At 39.0% G+C, this 18,061-nt stretch overlaps 1 protein-coding gene and 1 pseudogene across 36 annotated transcripts in view; one reads left to right on the forward strand and one right to left on the reverse strand.

Annotated features, from left to right (window-relative positions):
- Positions 1-18,061, forward strand: part of CCDC7 (coiled-coil domain containing 7) — a 293,096-nt gene that overhangs the window by 141,021 nt on the left and 134,014 nt on the right. For 31 of the 36 annotated variants that reach the window (XR_007475369.1, XR_007475372.1, XR_007475373.1 and 28 more), the window contains 2 exons: positions 3,263-3,358; positions 14,737-14,847. The exons of 1 other annotated variant lie outside the window; for it this stretch is intronic. Coding sequence is in view for 26 of the 35 variants with exons in the window: in XM_049705547.1 (XP_049561504.1) it covers positions 3,263-3,358; positions 14,737-14,847 (207 nt within the window). In the remaining 9 variants the exon portion in view is untranslated. The remainder of the gene's footprint in view (positions 1-3,262; positions 3,359-14,736; positions 14,848-18,061) is intronic. 4 more of the 36 variants (XM_049705538.1, XM_049705544.1, XM_049705531.1 and 1 more) reach the window with 2 other exon arrangements.
- LOC101283927 (vacuolar protein sorting-associated protein VTA1 homolog) lies at positions 15,475-17,193 on the reverse strand (annotated as a pseudogene).

Here is an 18,061-nt window from a genome sequence, read left to right on the forward strand (position 1 = left end):
CCTTAGACCTAAGTGAATCTCTTGTAGACAGCATTATAGGTGGGTCTTATTTTTTATACGTACAGCTACTCTGTGTCCAGGGAGTTTAACCCACTTACATTGGTAGGTTGTGTGTTTCTAAGAATTTATCCATTTCTCTAGGTTATCCAATTAGTTGGCATACAGTTGGTTAGGAAAGGACTTACTTTTGCCATTTTGTTAATTATTTCCTGTATGTCTCATAATTTTTTGCTCCTCATTTCGTATTTTACTTTCTTCCTTTGTCTTTCATTGATTTTTTTTGGCAGTGGCATGCTTTAATTCTCTTCTCATTTCCTTTTGTGTATTAGTCTTCTCAGGCTGCCATAACTGAAAGCCATAGACAGGGTCACTTAAAAAAAAAAAACAGAAAATTATTTATTACAGTTCTGTAGGTGAAGTCCAAAATCTAGGTGCTAGTAAGTTAGATTTCATTCTGAGATGTCTTTTCTTGGCTCATAAGTGTCCACCATCTATTGTGTACCCACATGACCTCCTCTTTGTGTGCAAATGGAGAGAGAGAGAGAGAGAGAATGAAAGCTCTGGTGTCTCTTTTTATTAGGGCAACAATCACATCAGATCAGGGTCTTACCCTTATGATGTCATTTAACCTTAATTACTTCCCTTCCCCCCATCTCCAAAACCATCACATTGGAGGTTAGGGCTTCAACATATGAATTTTGGGAGATACAAACATGTATCCATAACATGAATAGTCTATAAATGTTTTTGTTATGGTTACAATAATATATTTTATACCAGTAATAAGTTAACTTCAAACACATACATACTTCTGTCACTAAACTGTACTCCTTTAAAGCTCTTTCCCCTCACTTTATTTATTGGTGTCACAAATTACATCTTTGTATACTGTGTGCCCATTAACATAGATTTATAGTTATTTTATGCTTTTTCTCCTAATTCTGTATAAGAATTAAAAGGGAAGTTATGCATCAAAATTTCTAATATACATTTCTACATTTGTCCATATATCTTAACCAAAACCTTTATATTATCATACAGCTTCATGATGCCATCTAATATCCTTTCATTTCAACTTGAAAGACTTCCTTTAGTATTTCTGGCAGAGCAGGTCTAGTGGTATGAACTCCGTCAGCTTTTGTTTATCTGTGAAAATCTTAATTTCCCTTTCAGTTTTGAAGGACAGTTTTGCCAAATATCATATGCTTGGTTGACAGTTTTTTTCTTTTGGCACTCTGAAAGTATCATCCCACTGTCTTATGGCCTTCAAGGTTTCTGAGAAATTCATTTATAATCTTATAGAGGCTCCCTTGCACATGACAAACTGTATTTCTCTTGCCTCTTTTAAGATTTTCTCTTTTTCCTTGACTTCTGACAGTTTGACTACATTGTGTTTCGGTGTTGGTCTCTTTGGGTTTTTCCTAGTTGGAGTTTATAAAGCTTATTGAATTTGTATATCCATTTCTTTTTAAAATTTGGTAAGTTTTGTCATTTCTTCAAATAAACTCTCCCTTTTTTCTCTCTTCTCTTCTGGGACTTTCATGATGCATATCTTGGTCCACCTGATAGGGTCCCATAAATCCTTCATGCTCTCTACACTTTTCTTAATTCTTTTTTCTTTTTGCTCCTCAGATACAATGATTTCACATGACCTGTCTCCCAGTTTGCTGATTTTTTTTCTGCCTGATCAAGTCTGATGGTGAACCCCTTTAGTGAATTTTTCAATTCAGTTATTATATTGCTCAGCACCAGAGGTTTTTTTTATAGTTTCTATATCTTTGTTGATATTCTAATTTTGTTCATGCTTCATTGTCCTGATTTCATTTAGTTTATATTTCTTTCAGCTCATTGAGAATCTTTAAGGCAGTTGTTAAAATTCCTTGTGAGGTAATTCACAGACCTGTGGTTTTTTTAGGGTTGGTTTCTGGAACTTTATTTTCTTCCCATGATTGGGACATGTTTCCATGTTTCTTTGTATGCTTTGTCATATTTTGTTGAGATTTGGGAATTTGAAAACATAGCTATCTCTCTCAGTCTTTTCAGATACAGGGGAACACCTTGACTAATCAGCCTGACATGGAGGTTCTGATACTTCTCAAAGCTTCGCTGGGGATGTATCTTCTCTGGGCTTGTGTGTACTTTTATTCTAGTGTATATGACTTTTTTTTTTTTTTTTTGGTAGTACGCGGGCCTCTCACTGTTGTGGCCTCTCCTGTTGCGGAGCACAGGCTCCGGACGCACAGGCTCAGTGGCCATGGTTCACGGGCCCAGCCGCTCCACGGCACGTGGGATCTTCCCAGACCGGGGCACGAACCCGTGTCCCCTGCATCAGCAGACGGACTCTCAACCACTGCGCCACCAGGGAAGCCCTATATGACTTTTTTTTACTCTCCTAATTTCCCTAAGAGGATCTCTCCTGTTTCTTCTCAGGAGATTTTTGTTTTGGTTTCTATTGTATTCCTCCACCTGTAATCTCTTGCTCCTCCATCATTTGCAGAACTTCATAACCCCTGCAGCTCTAATGTGTAACGGCACTTGCCTTTGTTTTCAGCAGTCTCCAACCTGGTATCTAACTATGGAACTGTCCCCATCAGCTTTCCAGATCAGGCAAGACAGCAACCAATGAGTCAGACAGTGCCTAGACATGCCAGAAAGTTGGATGCAAGTGTCACTCTTTTCATCCCAATGGAGGATCTGGAAATTGCGAGACTTCCTTGTGACTGTGGCACACTGTGGCACACTCTGCCAGGGAGATGGTGGGGCTAACTAAGCTGGGCAAAATGCCATGACCCTTCCTACCCTCTTTGGTACAGTTTTTCTTGGTTAGTAATTCACTTGGATGATGCAGCTTCTTAACTGGTTTCTAGAGTTCTCATAATGGTATTTTGGTCTGTATATTGTTATTAACTTAGTGTCTCCATAGGGTAATGAGGGTCTGGAACTTCCTAGTCCTCCATCTTCCTGATATTTTATCCTATAATTAAGTTTTAACTTAAGTATAAAAGTCCTACGTAGGAAATATAGAGAATGATAGAAAGCACATGTGATGCCTAGGATTATTAATGAAATAATGAGACAGTTTCAATGTATACCCATTAAAACTCTTCTCTTTTCATATTAGATCTAGCATTATGGTAATCTACTTATAAGTCTATAAAATTGAGAAGAATTTATGCTGTACATTTGTTATAAATTTGAAAGTTAGGGGTTCACAATAGATCTGTTTTTCTATTTATTTGATTATATGCTTCTCTTTATGTAGCTCAGTTTGAAGTACCAGATGGAAATCTTCTCTATGAGGATCAAGACTCAATATCAAAAACACAAATGCAAGTAAATACACAGAGAACATTCAAAGGTAATATATACCTTAAGTAGTATAATAATTACAGGTAACTTTAAATTATTTTAATTAAACTCAGTAGAAAATATTTTTCTTTGGTTCATGAATATGCATCTGAGATTATATTTTATGCAACATTCATAGTTTCTTTGATGTTAGTTGTAAATACCCTAAGAAAATTAGAGAGCAAAAGTCAAAGTATTCATAACTTACATTGGTATTTCTGGTTGTAATATTATTTCACAGTCATAGGTCATATACTCAGACACCAAGGCTCAATCATAGGCCAATAATTTTCTCACAAAAGATGCATACCTTTCAGCAGACTGGAAGATTATAGGTCCAAAACTCCAAAGGGTGTCTGTCTGTGACCTATGGTAGTAGCCTTCTACCACAGACTGTACTTGGTGAACAGAGATGTTACTGAGAGCTGTAACTCTAACAGCAAATGAGGATCAGAGGGCCCCAAGGGAAGGATAGCCTGAGAGGCCTGGTGGAGGGCCTCAAGTGCGTCCTCTTGGTTGTGGCCCCACTGAGAAGAGTGGCCTTTGAAGTAATCTAATAGTAATGGATGTAATGGATGCCATCAAGAACCACACATGGGGACTATGAGAGTGCAAGTATCCAAATAGTCCCACCAATAGCTGGGCCTCATTTTCAGTTGTTCAAGTAGAGTGTGTCAAAGCTTGGCAGTCTTCTCCTTTGGAATGACATGTTGTGCCCCTCACAGATTTTGCCCAGGGATTTCAGTTAGGTACTGGGTAACTATGTCTTACCTGTAATAATGGTCCAGCCATGTTGCTACATATTGGTCTGTAGGACGTCTAGTTCTTGTTAAGTGGTGCCCTTGTATGGACCTATTTGGATGATGTCATCAATAGACTGGAAGGCTAGTGCTCCCTCTGGGTGTAGGACATTTCTAGGTCAAGACTGTTTGGTGAAAGATAGTTGGGGAATTTATGTAGCTTTATGGAAGGACATTAGTGAAGCAATGCAATCTGTTCCCCATATGACGAACTGATCCTAATCATCCATGTGGACAGAGATTATGCATAGGGTATTTGCACCGTCTATTACAGAATACCAGATTCTCTCACTGTGGACAGTAGCTTCCATGACAGTCACAATATCAGATATAACTAGTGCCTGGGGACTACATCACTGAACTGCCAATTATCACTGGAGTCTCTACACACACAAGGACATATGCCCAGGTCCACTGAGCTACTGAATGAAGAAACAGTCTCAGGGAGAATTTTTGCTTCATTAAGCTCATCAATAAGGGCAGTTATTTACTTTTCTTCTTCACGCATTTGTTTTTGAGGAACAAAGTACTAGATTCTGGTAGTTGAGTAGTTTCACAGTCTTCCACTTGTCTTGCTGAAGTGGTAATTTCTATCAGAGTTTGGGGTGAATGCAAGTAGGGGTTCATGTAAACAGTACTTCTATACCAATAATGCATTCAACAGTGGGGGCTATAACAATGGAGTTTTGAGGTGGCCTGAGTGGGTACACTGTTGTAGGGTCTGGGTAAGTTTCCCATTGGTGGTGGCCGTGGAGTACCACCTCGGCATTATCAGTGTCCTCCTCATCCTGGTGTCGGGGGTTGTGGTGATCACAGTCACCTATGCACCCATGTCCCACAGGCTTGGGAATGCAATTCTGCACATCTCCATTGAACTCTAACTTTATCATAAGTCCTCACATTCCCACTGGATATATGGGGCCCGGCCTAACCCATAGTCTTGTTTATCTTGAAAGCCGTAAAGTCTTGGTAAAAGTTGGCAGAGCATTTTGATTCATGGCAAGGATCACTGGGAAAAGCAGAAACATAGCACCTGTGTTAGTCATAGGCCACAGTAGTGGCCTGTTGGGCCTCCCTTATCCCACTACCTGGCCTTCGGGTCCTTGGTAAATATCCCATCAGTCTACTCCTTTCAGACCCTGTTTTGGGGGTAACACACCCTTTGATCTCTTTAAGGCCTTTGCCCAGATGGTCCGGGGTGGTTACTAGACTACCATTTTTACATCATTCTCTCTTCTGGTCAGTCATTGCTATCTTGGCATTATTCACTATTACTTGTCCAGAAATTTGTCAGTTAAGGTCCAGATTGTGTCGTAGACCAATTGCCCTGACCTTATTAGGATGTTTATCGAGCTTGATGTCCAGCAATAGTGGCACAGATGAACCTAGGAACCTGAATCTGGTAAATAAAAAAAAAAAACAATCTCATCATCTGCTGTCCTCATTCCCTCATTGTATATCTTAGGCACCACCAGGGTGGCTCATGGAGTCACTATTGCCTTTTCACATATGCTTAAAACATGTTTTACAAAGGCAAGGATGAGCCATCTGTCGGATCCAAAACAGTACCCAGCTGAGGAAGGAGAGTCTTGGATGTCTGTATTTTTTCATACTCCTTTATTCCACCTCCTTGTGCAGTGTGGCCATTGTCAAGGTTCTCCAAGAAATGTTTCTGTATTAGCAACCCGGCAAGGTTACATGATTACTTCTTTAACAAGATACTCCTTTAAATGTGAAGATGAACGACTCACGTCTATAAGGTCTCTTCAGGTCACTGGGTAAAGTGATCCTCAGCACTCTACATTCCTTTTCATTAAATCATGAATTACAGTAACCACTATAGCAAAGGCTGAACACAAGTTCCAGGAGCATTAGATCTAACAGTAGTCACTGAGTGCAACTCAGCATGCAGGGTCACCAACAACTTTTGATCCCATTTTTTTTTTTTTTTTTTTTTTTGCGGTACTCGGGCCTCCCACCATCGACAAGTGGACTCTCAACCACTGCGCCACCAGGGAAGCCCTGATCCCATTATTGATGAAACTGTAAGTAGCCAAGGAATTGCTTCCCCAGTTTTGTCAAAATCCCTGTTTGATGTTTAATTTGACCCACCCACTGGGCATCTTGGCCAGCAAAACAGGACTATTAAAATAGAAGGATCATGGGGCTTCCCTGGTGGCACAGTGGTTGAGAGTCCGCCTGCTGATGCAGGGGACACGGGTTCATGCCCCGGTCCGGGAAGATCCCACATGCCACGGAGCGGCTGGGCCCGTGAGCCATGGCCGCTGAGCCTGTGCATCCGGAGCCTGTGCTCCGCAACGGAAGAGGCCACGACAGTGAGAGGCCCGCGTACCGCAAAAAAAAAAAAAGGATCATGTAAACAATAAAGTAACACTCTCCTAAGCATGTCACACAATCTGTCAGCAGTTCCTGAGACACGTTGGCCTGAATGGTCATGTGCCCTGTGGGAACCTCAGACTCTTAACAAATGACTCAGTAAGTGCCCCCTTAGAGAGCCCTGAGGACTCACTAGTGCTCCTTCTAGAAAGGAATTGTGCTTCATTGACCACATTGCTCACTGTGCTAACTTGTCAGGGAGAGAGCTGCCAGTTTTTGAGTTGGTCAAGTAAGACAGCAAGTAAATTGAAAGTAAATTTAAGCATTTATTCACTTACTGTAATAGTATAAGAGTCTAAACAGGAAAGGTTCCCAGCCACACCAATATTCCATTTTCCCCCACAGAACATCATTGGATGAGGGTCAGATACATCAGTGCTGACAGGGCTGGGGTAGGGGAAGATCATCTCACAACCAAAGGAGCTCCAAACAAAAGGTTCTTGCTGTTCTATAGATCTGAGAGGAGATAGAAGTGGGAGGTCTAGGAGGAGTGCAAAAGTACTGAAAACAGAGTCAGAGATAATAAAAAGGTCTACAAGGTCCAATGAAAAGGTGGTCTATGTACAGGGTCTCAGCTGAGTCCTCCCCACATAAGAATGCTTCAGAATTGAAGCACTCAGACTAAGAATGCAGATATGGCCTTAGTCCATGACTGCACTAATTCCAATGTCTGCAGTGCACTGGCTATGTCTCAGAGTCTAGTGTGGAGTATGAAGATTTCCCCCATGACAGCTGCCAGATCAAGCCTTTGTAATCGTCTAAGGTTGGGCCTGACAGATCACGCAGAAGATTTTGGCATGTTGTCAGTGCCTCAGTGTAAACACATATGCATGTCCACATACAGGTACACATGATATACATATATGGATATACATATCCATATAGTCATCTTCATGTATGCTTACATACATAAACGTGCACATATATGTATATATGCATATTCACAGACATATTTAGAAATCATGGTTTCTCAAAGACACTTTCAATTTCATTCTCTCCCCTCAAGACTTGTTCTTATCTTTCTCTATTTCCGGTGTGTATATCCTTCCTTCCACAGTGTGAATCTGACTCTGATCAACATCAGTACATTTACTCATTTGCTCTACCTTATAATGCTTCTAAAATTATTTCAGAATGTAGAACCCTAGAAAAACAAATCTAAGAGGATTCTGTGATTTGCAAACAGAGAACAGATTTGTGGTTGCCAAGGGAGTGGAGGGTGGGGGTGGGATGGATTGGGAGTTTGGGATTAGCAGATGCAAACTATTATATATAGGATGGATAAACAACAAGGTCCTACTGTATAGCACAGGGAACTATATTCAATATCCTGTGATAAACCATAATGGAAAAGAATATGAAATATATATATACATATATAACTGAGTCAATTTGCTATACGGCAGAAATTAACACAACATTGTAAATCAACTGTACTTCAATAAAATAAATTTAAAAAATAAATTCTTCAATAAACATCTTAACTTACAGTTGAAAAAGAGGAAAAAGATTTTGTGATTTGTTTACAGTTCACCCCTCTACTCTTTTGCCCAGGAGTGAGGGTGTACGTCAAATACTATATTGATGATTTACTTGAATTAGTGCTTTCTTATTTCCTTCAGTAGATTCAGTTCTTTAAATTTAGTTTCAGTTTTAGTTCCTTTTCTTATCCTTTGTAATTTAACTTTTCTGTTGATACATAATTGACACATAACATGTTTCATATGTACAACATACTGACTTGAGATATGTATATATTACAAAAAGTATCACAATAAGTTTAGTTATCATCTATCACCACATATAGTTAAATTTTTTTTCTTGTGATGAGAATTTTTAAGATGTACTCTCTTAGGAACTTTCAAATATGCAATGCAGTATTAACTGTAGTCACCATGCTGTATATTTTATCTCCAGTACTTATTTATTTTATAACTGCGAGTTTGTACCTTTTGACCACCTTCACCCATTCACCCACCCTCTACCCCCTGCTTTTGGCAACCACCAATCTGTTCTATGAGTTTTGATATTGGTTTTGTTTTTGTTTTAATTCCACATATAATTGAGATCATACAGTATTTGTCTTTCTTTCACTGACTTACTTCACTTAGTATAGTACCCTCAAAATGCATCCATGTTGTCCCAAATGGCAAGATTTCCTTCTTTTTTATGGCTGAATAATATTCCTTTGTATATATGTATACTACATTTTCTTTATCCATTCATCTGTCCATGGACACTTAGGTTGTTTCCATGTTTTGGCTATTATATTATTATTATAAATAATGCTGCAGTGAACATAGGGGTTTAGATATCTTTTCAAGTTAGTGTTTTCATTTCCTTTAGAAAAATACCCAGAAGTGGAATTGCTGGATTGTAAGGTAGTTCTATTTTTACTTTTTTGAGGAACCTCCCATAATGTTTTCCACAGTGGCTGCACCAAATTCCCTTCCCACCAACAGTGCACAAGGGCTCCCTTTTCTCCACATTCTCACCAACACTTATTTCCTGTCTTTTTGATAATAGCCATTCTAACAGGTATGGGGTGGTATCTCATTGTGGTTTTGATATGCATTTTCCTGACGATTAATAATGTTGAGAACCTTTTCATGTACCTGTAGGCCACCTGTAATGAAACATGTCCTTTCAAATCCTCTATCCATTTCTTAATCAGATTTTTTTTCTGCTTTTGAGTTGTATGAGTTATTTCTTTATTTTGGATATTAACCCTTTGTCAGATATACGATTTGCAAATACTTTCTTCCATTCTGTAGGTTGCCTTTCATTTTGTTGATATTTTCCTTTGCCGTGCAGAAGCTTTTTAGTTTGATGCAGTCTCATTTTTGGTGTCAAATCCAAAAAGTCTTCACCAAGACTGATAATGTCAGGGAGCTTACTGCTTATGTTTTCTTCTAGAAGTGTTATGGTTTCTGGTCTTACATTCAAGTCTTTAGTTGATTTTGCATTGATTTGTGTGTGTAAGATAGTGGTCCAGTTTCATTCTTTTGCATGTAGCTGTCCAGTTTTCCCAACATCATTTATTGAATAGACTGTCCTTTCTTCACTGTTTATTCTTGGCTGATTTGTTGTAAATTAATTGACCCTATATGTGTAGGTTTAGTTCTGGAATCTCTGTTCTCTTCCATTGATTTATATGTCCATTTTTATGGCAATACCATACTGTTTTGATTACAATAGCTTTGTAATACACAACTGACCCTTGAACAACACAGATTTGAACTGCATGAGTCTACTTATACACAGAATTTTTTCAGTAAATACATGCTATGGTACTACATAATCTGTGGTTGGTTGAATCTGTGGATGCAGAGCCATGGATATAGAGGGCCAACTGTAAAATTCTGTGTGGATTTTCGACTGTGTAAGTGGGAAGGGAGGTCAGTGCCCCTAACCCCCATGTTGTTCAAGGGTCAGCTGTAGTTTGAAATCAGGAAGTATGATGCCTCCACCTTTGTACTTTTTTCTCAAGATTGCTTTGACTATAAAGGATCTTTTGTGAGTCCATACAAATTTTAGGATTTTTTTGTTTTATTTCTGTGAAAAATGCCATTGGAAATTTAATAAGGATTGCATTTAATCCATAGCTTGCTTTGGGTGGTGTGGACATTTTAAAAATATTAATTCTTCCAGTTCACGAGCATGGAATATCTTTGCATTATTTTTGTCTTCTTTAATTTCTGTCATCAATATTTTATAGTTTCAGTGTATGAATACTTTATCTCCTTTGTCAAATTTATTTTTTTCTTTTTGATGTCATTGTAAATGGGATTATTTTCTTATTTTCTCTTTCTCATAGTTTGTTGTTAGTGTATAGAAATGCAATTGATTTTTTATTTTTTTTTTATATTGATTTTGTATGTTGCACCTGTACTGAATTCACTTATTAGTTCTAACAGCTTTTTGGTGGAGTCTTCAGTATTTTCTATATATAGCCTTTATTGGGTTGAGGTAAATTCCTTTTATCCCTAATTTATGGGAGTTTTTATCATGAAAAAGTATTGAATATTTTCAGATTTTTTTCCTGCACCTGTTGAGATGATCATGTAATATTTATCCCTTGCTCTGTAATGTGGTGTATGTGTCACATTGATTGATGTTGGACCATCCTTGCCTGAGTAGAGTAAATACCATTTGGTCATGGTGTATGATCTTTTTAATGTGCTGTTGAATTGTTTGCTAGTAGTTTGTTGAGAATTTTTGCATGAGTTCATCAGGGATATTGGCTTGTCATTTTCTTGTGGTGTCTTTGTTTGGCTTTGGTATCTAGGTAATGCTGGCCTCATAAAATGAATTTGGAAGTTTCTACCAGTGAATGTTTGTGTCCCCCCCATAATTCATGTGTTAAAATCCTAATGTCTAATGTAATTGTATTAGGAGTGGGGAGGTGCTTAGGTCATGAGGGTGGAGCCCTCATGAGTGGGATTAGCCCATTCATGAATGGGCTAAAATTTTGAAAAATTTTCTGTTTTCTGTTTCATTTATTCCTGCTCTAACCTTTATTATTTCCTTCCTTCTGATAACTTTGAGTTTAGTTTTTCTCTTTCTAGTTCCTTGAGGTGTAAAGTTAGGTTTTTTATTTGAGGTCTTTTTTCTAGCTGCCCACAGACAATCCAGCTATGTTGATTCCTTCAGTGTTCTAATTAAGGTGAGATAGAAGTGGGCCTCTCAGGCAGCACCCTGAAAGGCTTTGAGAGCCTTATGCTCACTTCCCTCTCTCTTTCTCCCATGGGAAAAATTGTGGGTGGGGGAATCTCTCTCTGTGTTGAGCTGTGCTGACTTGGTGGAGGGGTGACATAGGTAAAGCAAAACTGTTCTTCTTACCCTTTTTAATGCAGCTATCTAGGATGTTATGTTCCACCAGCATGCTGGAACTTCTTGAGTGGACTCTGAAGCTCTCATAAATGTATTTCATCCACGAATTGTTAAATCAGTGTTTCCATGGGCTTCGGGACTGCGATCTCTTACCCTGCCGTTTTGCTGATGTCACTCCCTAAATTATTTTAAATTAAAGTGATCAGAAGATATTTTTCTTTGGTTCATGAATCAGTATTTAAGCATATATTTTATAGCAGTTTTACACTTAGACTTAAAGTGTGAATACCCCAAGATAACTAGAGAATAAAGGCCAAAATATTCATAACTTTTGGTTGGTATTTCTAGTCATAAGACTATTTCATGGCCATGGGTCATATACTAATTATTCACCAAGGCCTTATAACAGGCCAATAGTAGTCGCTTAAAGGGTTTGTACCTTTCATCTGACTCCAGGTGACTATGATACCAAAAGCCTAATGGGCACCGCTGGCCTCTGGCAGTGTCCTTCTGCCATAGGCTCTAATCAGCAAACTGAGAGGTTGCTGAGATCTGTAACTCAAACACAAATGTGTATCGGAGGAGCCAAGGGGATGGACAGTCAGAAACCTGTTGGAGGGCCTCTAGGACATCCTGTTTTGGTCTCAAAGGTAGAGACCAAAAATGGTATCCTAATAGACAAATGCCATCAAGATGACCACATGGTGAATGTCAAAGTACTAGTAGCTGAAAAGTTCCACCAATCTTTGGGCCTCCTTTGTGTTTGTGGGGGCTTAGAGGAACTAAAGCTTGGCAGTTGTCTCCTATGGAATGACACATACTGCCTCTTCTCAGTTTACTCCCAGAGATTTCACTTGGGTACCAGGTCCTGGTACTTTTTCTGTATTAATGGCCCAGACTTAACTCACATGTAAGTCCACATGCTTTCTGTGTTTGTTGGGTAATTCCCTTGCCTAGGCCTAGTGGAGGTTATTGTTAATATAGGGGGAGGCTAGGGCTCCATGTGGGAGTGGGACTTTTTCCAGGTCATGGCCTTATGGAAGGACATTAAAGGTACGTTGCAACCCATGACACGTATGGCAGACTGATCCTGATCATCCCTGTGGACAGGGATGCTGAAAGAGACATTTGTAATGTCAGTTGCTTTGTACTTGCCTCAGCTTGGGCCACAGCCTTCATGGCTGTCATAATTTCAGGTAACACTAGTAGTGCTCAAGCTGCGTGACTGCATTGAGCCTCTAATAATCAATTGAATCTCCATACACCTGAGGCCTAATCCACAGGCCAGATGGGGCTACTGAATAGAGAAATAGTCTTACGGAGAATTTTTGCTCCATTAAGCTCAGTAATGAGGAAGCTGTCTCTTTTCATCCTCTAGGGAGTTGCTTTGGTAGTCAAAGGGACTAGGTACTGATAGACTGTTAGGTTCAGACTACCTAACAGACTACCAGAGCCACTGAAATGGCCTCAGTTGTAGTATTTATGATCATGGCTTGGGGATAAGGATGGGGTGTTAAGGACGCCCACTTAGACTATATAAATACACACACACACACACACACATATATATATATATATAGTTTTCCCTCATCTTGGTACAAAAGGACCAGGGAATGAAATTCTTCCTCACCTCCCCATTGAACTGTGACCTTGGCAAACGTCCTCATGTTCCCAGTGAGGACATAGGGACCTTGGCCTAACTCATAGTCTTGTTTATTTTTAAAGTTAAGAGGTTTGGATAAAAGTAGAGAGATTTCAGGTCAAGATTCACTGGGAGGGTTGGAAGGAATATTATTTATATTAGTCATAGGAGTTGTCAGTATGTGGACTCTGTTGTGCCCCCAGTGGCCATTATCTAGTCACAAGTATCTGAAGGAGAGTCTATCAGTCTCCTCCTTGAGACCCATTGTTGGGTAACAGGACCCATAGATGTCTTTGGGAAAGACCTTAACCCAATGATCCAGGAGTAAGTACCCAATTACCATTTTTACATCACTCTGACTACTAGTGAAAAGTTAGTGTCTTGCCAGTAGCTGCTTTTTCTTTGCTTGGAAATTTTTCATTTCACACATGGATTGTGCCGTGAACCAAGTGACATCACCTTATAAGGAGGTTTAATTGAGACAGATGACCAGTGAGAGTGGCAAGAATGAACTTAAATCTGAGTCTGGTAAACAATCTCATCATTTACTTTTCTTACTTCTCATTGTCAAATCAAGGAACTGTCAGGTGGCTTGCAGAGCCCCTTATAGGTGGCCGTAAGAGTAGACCAAAAAAGTTTTCCAGTGTCAGAGAACTCACCATGATTGGACCAAACCAGTCCAAGAACAAATAATAGCTAGTAAAGGAAGGAGAAGGTCTCAGGTGTACATGACATTTCTCCCACCTCCTTCTTCATCCTCCTTGGGCAAAGTGGTCATGAAAGATGTTCTGAAAGAGGGGGTTCTGCCGTAACACACCAGAAAAGGTGCTTCTGTCCTTAAATAATTTTAACAAGATTACTTTCTTTGTGGTGGAATCAAACTATCCAAATCTCTTTGGTTTCTTTGGGTCACTGGGCAAAGCAATCCTGAGGGCTCTACCTACTTTCTCATTAAATATGAGAAACATTTGCTGCATCAAGGATGTCATCAGTGCCCGGGACATGTTTAGATTTAACAGTAGTCCTTGTGTCCTATTCTGCATGCAAATTTAGGTGACCAACTACATTGTTTTCTGGTTTATCTTTCCTGTATTTCCTTTTCTAAAGGTAAGTATCTTATATTTTCTTTCCATTTCCCACTCTTTTCTTTCCTAAAAGATAGCATACTTGATACCTTCTCTTTTCATTTTTTCTACAATTAACCTATCTCCTAACAGTCCCTCCAAGTTGGTTTATAAGTATCTTTTTATAGCTTTATGTGTAACTCCTTGTACCACATCATACACCATAATTTGTGTTACCCTAATTTATAGTATGTACCTTGTTTTTCAACCAATCTCACATGCTAGTACATTTAGGTGCTTTTGAGTATTTTGCAATTAAAAATATGGTGTAATGAATAACCTTTACATATACATTTTCATTATTTGGTCTATGAGTATATATTAACCTAAGTTATAATAATCTAAAACAAGTAGGGACTAATATAAAATGTATTTGATGCCAACAAATATTTATGAAACAGTGAGTCTTACACACATTAAAATTTTCCTCACAATTTTTATGTCAGGGCTAGCATTATGGTAATTTACTTATATTTTATGTTTATAAAAATGAAAGAAAATACTGCTAAACATGTGTATAAATTTGATATATAGGGATTTCACAATAGACCTGTTTTTCAGTTTAATGCACTAAATGTATCTCTTTTTGTAGCTCATGATCATGTGTCAGATGAAAATCTTATGTTTAAGCATCAAGACTCAAAGTCAGAAACAGAAATGCATGCAGAGAAACAAAAATCTTCTAGAGATGAAAGTCTCATTAGTAAGTTTAATAATTATAGATGACTTTAAATTATTTTAAATTGTACTCATCAGAAGATCCTTTTTCTTTGGTTCGTGAATATGTATTTGGGCATATTTTTTTTGAACTACTTAAAAGAATCCTTGTATTTATTTTTTACACAGCACAAATGCAGGTGACATAGTAAGTCCATAATTCCTCACAAAACTTATTAACTTATCAACTGAGAATCTATGTTCTTAAAATCTGCATCATTCATAGCTATACACTCTATGGAATCCATTCCATAGTAGCAGAGGAGAACCTTAACTCAAAGCACCAAGTTTCCAGGCATTACTGCAAATGTCTTGTTTTCATTCTCTGATACATGCAGTCAAACTGCCTATGAAGCAAATACCAATTCACCTTAAACGCCAATGGATAAGGGAAAACAATTGGGAAACCAACATTATTCTTACATCTAAAACTGATTCTACCTGTTTACCTTGTTGTATTTCTTCCCATGAACATTTTAACTTTTAATGTAGCTATAATTAATATGAATATAAATTGAAACTTAAACATAATCTCTTTCAGATTCATCTGACAATTTAGGACGTTCATATCTGTTTCATAAGTCCTAAGGAAAACAGAATGTGACCTCTAATCTAGAATATTCTTGCAATCTTTATTAAAAGTTAAATTAGAATTTTATAGCAAAGTAATATGGTCTGTTTGTCCAAATTATGGATTTAAAAATTCCTTAATTTATTTAAATTAAGATACAAAGCTGATTCCCAGTATATTTCATAGAAGGGTGTTTTCATTTTTTGAACAAGCAGGGTTCAGTGGACATTTTTAGGATCTTGCTCGCATCAGCCCTGTGTATACCCAGAGATTACTGGATCCACTAAATGGACAATGAAAATTGGTCGAGGCTGTTGATGAAAGCTTCAACAGGAATCTGATACACAGACACAGACTTTATTGTTATAGTCAGTGGAACTGAAATCTTCCTTAAAACTGTGCTTCTGATAGGCTGAAGATAGAGTAATGGACTGTTAGTTCTTTAAGCCAAAAATGCATGGATCTGTTCTACAAAGGCTTCATTCTCTGCCTGTGGTCAGTAACTTGAGGGTCTTCTGTAGATTCTGCACTGCTGACATCTTCATACTGCAAAGCTCTGCCAGCGTTATTTGCAGTATTTCTGAGGTCTAGCAAAGTCCTCTGATGTTAGTTGGGTATCTCCCTGGGAAACTGTACTGAAAAGTGCAGGATCAATGGCCGGAATAGTCTGTGGAGTAGGCTGGATAGTGTTACTTGTTACACCTGTGCTGTGAGGAGCTTCTTCTGGGGTATTAGCAGGAATGCGGGCACCGGGAGGAATTTGTATTCCCGTAAAGCTGCTTGATGTCATGTTGCTTGGGTCATAAGTTGAAGATGACGGCTGAGGGGCTGAGTGGGCAGAGAGGTTGCTCCAGAATTTTCATTTTCTCCAACATCATTATCTTCTTCAATCCCACCAGGCCCTGCTTGAGGAGTCTCTCCATTCTTTAAAAAATTATGAATATGAATATATGTTGCTTTCCACCTTGCATACTTTCTGTGTTTCACGTTTTCATCAGTGAGTTCTCCAACCACTATTTTGACATCTATTAAAAGACTTTCAGTGTAGAAGAACTTGATCATGTTTTTGTGAAATCGCCCAGCATGATCTTCATTATCTACATACAAAAACATTTTCAAAGCATAATTCTCCAAATGGGCAGAGCCAACTATTTCTTGAGTAACAGCTTCATTATCACCCAACTGTTTCATAAGAGCATCTAACTGATCCATTAGCTTTGGTGAAAACGTACGACATTCAGGAGTTTTACTATCAACATTCATTCCTGTTTGCATTGCATACAAATGACAGTAATAAGCCACCACAGGGGGTCCCCGCTTGTCATGCTCCTGAGCCATCCTCAAATGATGGTGTACACTCTTAAGCTGTGGGGGCAGTGGGGGCAGCGGAGCAAGCATGGACATCTCCACTCCAGGAATCCTATTTGGGCATGTTCTTATAGAAATTTTTCACTGACGTAAAGTATGAATGCCCTAAGATAATTAGAGAACAAAAGCAAAACTGTTGATAACTTTTGGTCAGAATTTGTTGTCTTGAGACTGTTTCACAGTCGTGGGTCATGTGTTCAGTATCCCCTGAAGCCCAATAATGGACTAATAATTGTCTCTTAAAGGGTGTGTACCTTTCAGCGAGCTGTTCCTAGAGATGATGAATTAAAAACCCCAACAGGTGCCTCTGACCTGTGGCAGTGTTCTTCTGCCTTAAGCTCCAGTTGGTGAATAGATAGTTGCTGAGAGCTGTAACTCAAATGGCAAAATGGATCAGAGGGGCCAAAAGGAAGGGTAGCCTAGGTGGCTTGTTGGAGGGCTTGCAGGTCATCCTCCTTGCTGTGGCCCCACTGAAAGGAAATGACCTTTCTTGTAACCCTTTAGATGGATGGCATTAAGAATGCAAGTAGATGAAGAGTTCCATCAGTCCCTGGGCCTCCTTTTTAATTGCTGGAGCAGAGAGGATCAAAGCCAGTCTTTTCCCATGGAATGAAACAATGAGACTCCATACCCAGGTCAAGCCCAGGAATTTCACTTGCGTACTTGTACGTTTTCTGTAAAAGTGGCCCAGCAAGTTGCCACTTGTGTGTCAGCAGGGTGTCCAGCCCTTGTTGGGCTGTTGTCCAGCTCCCTTCTCTGGACTCAATAGGATGACATTATCAGTAAAGTAGAGGGCTAGTCCCTCCTCTGGAAAATCTGGAGATTTTCCAGGCGTTGATACATTGATGACAGATAGGAAATTCAGATAGACTTGTGGAAGGATATGAATGGTGAACTGTACCCATTCCACTTAAAGATGAACTGACTGGAATCATTCCCATTCAGAGGGATACTGAAAAGGGCGTTTGTGATATCCATTGCTGAATAACAAGTTCCCACACTCTGGACAAGTTACTACGACAGTCACACTGTCAGATATCACTGATGCCAAGGTTGTCCTGTTGGTTGAACAGCCAAAATCAATTGAGTATCTGTGAACTCAAGATCAGGTACACAAGTCAAGTGAATTATTGAATAGGGATATAGTCTCAAGGAGCCTTTTTCTGCGTTAAACTCAGTAAAGAGGGCAGTTTTTCCTTTTTCTTTCCCAGGCAGATTTTTGGGAGATAGAGGTACTAGGTGCTGGTAATCGGGTAGGTTC

This window comes from Orcinus orca, chromosome 2 (assembly GCF_937001465.1).
Source record: "Orcinus orca chromosome 2, mOrcOrc1.1, whole genome shotgun sequence".
Lineage (NCBI taxonomy): Eukaryota > Metazoa > Chordata > Mammalia > Artiodactyla > Delphinidae > Orcinus > Orcinus orca.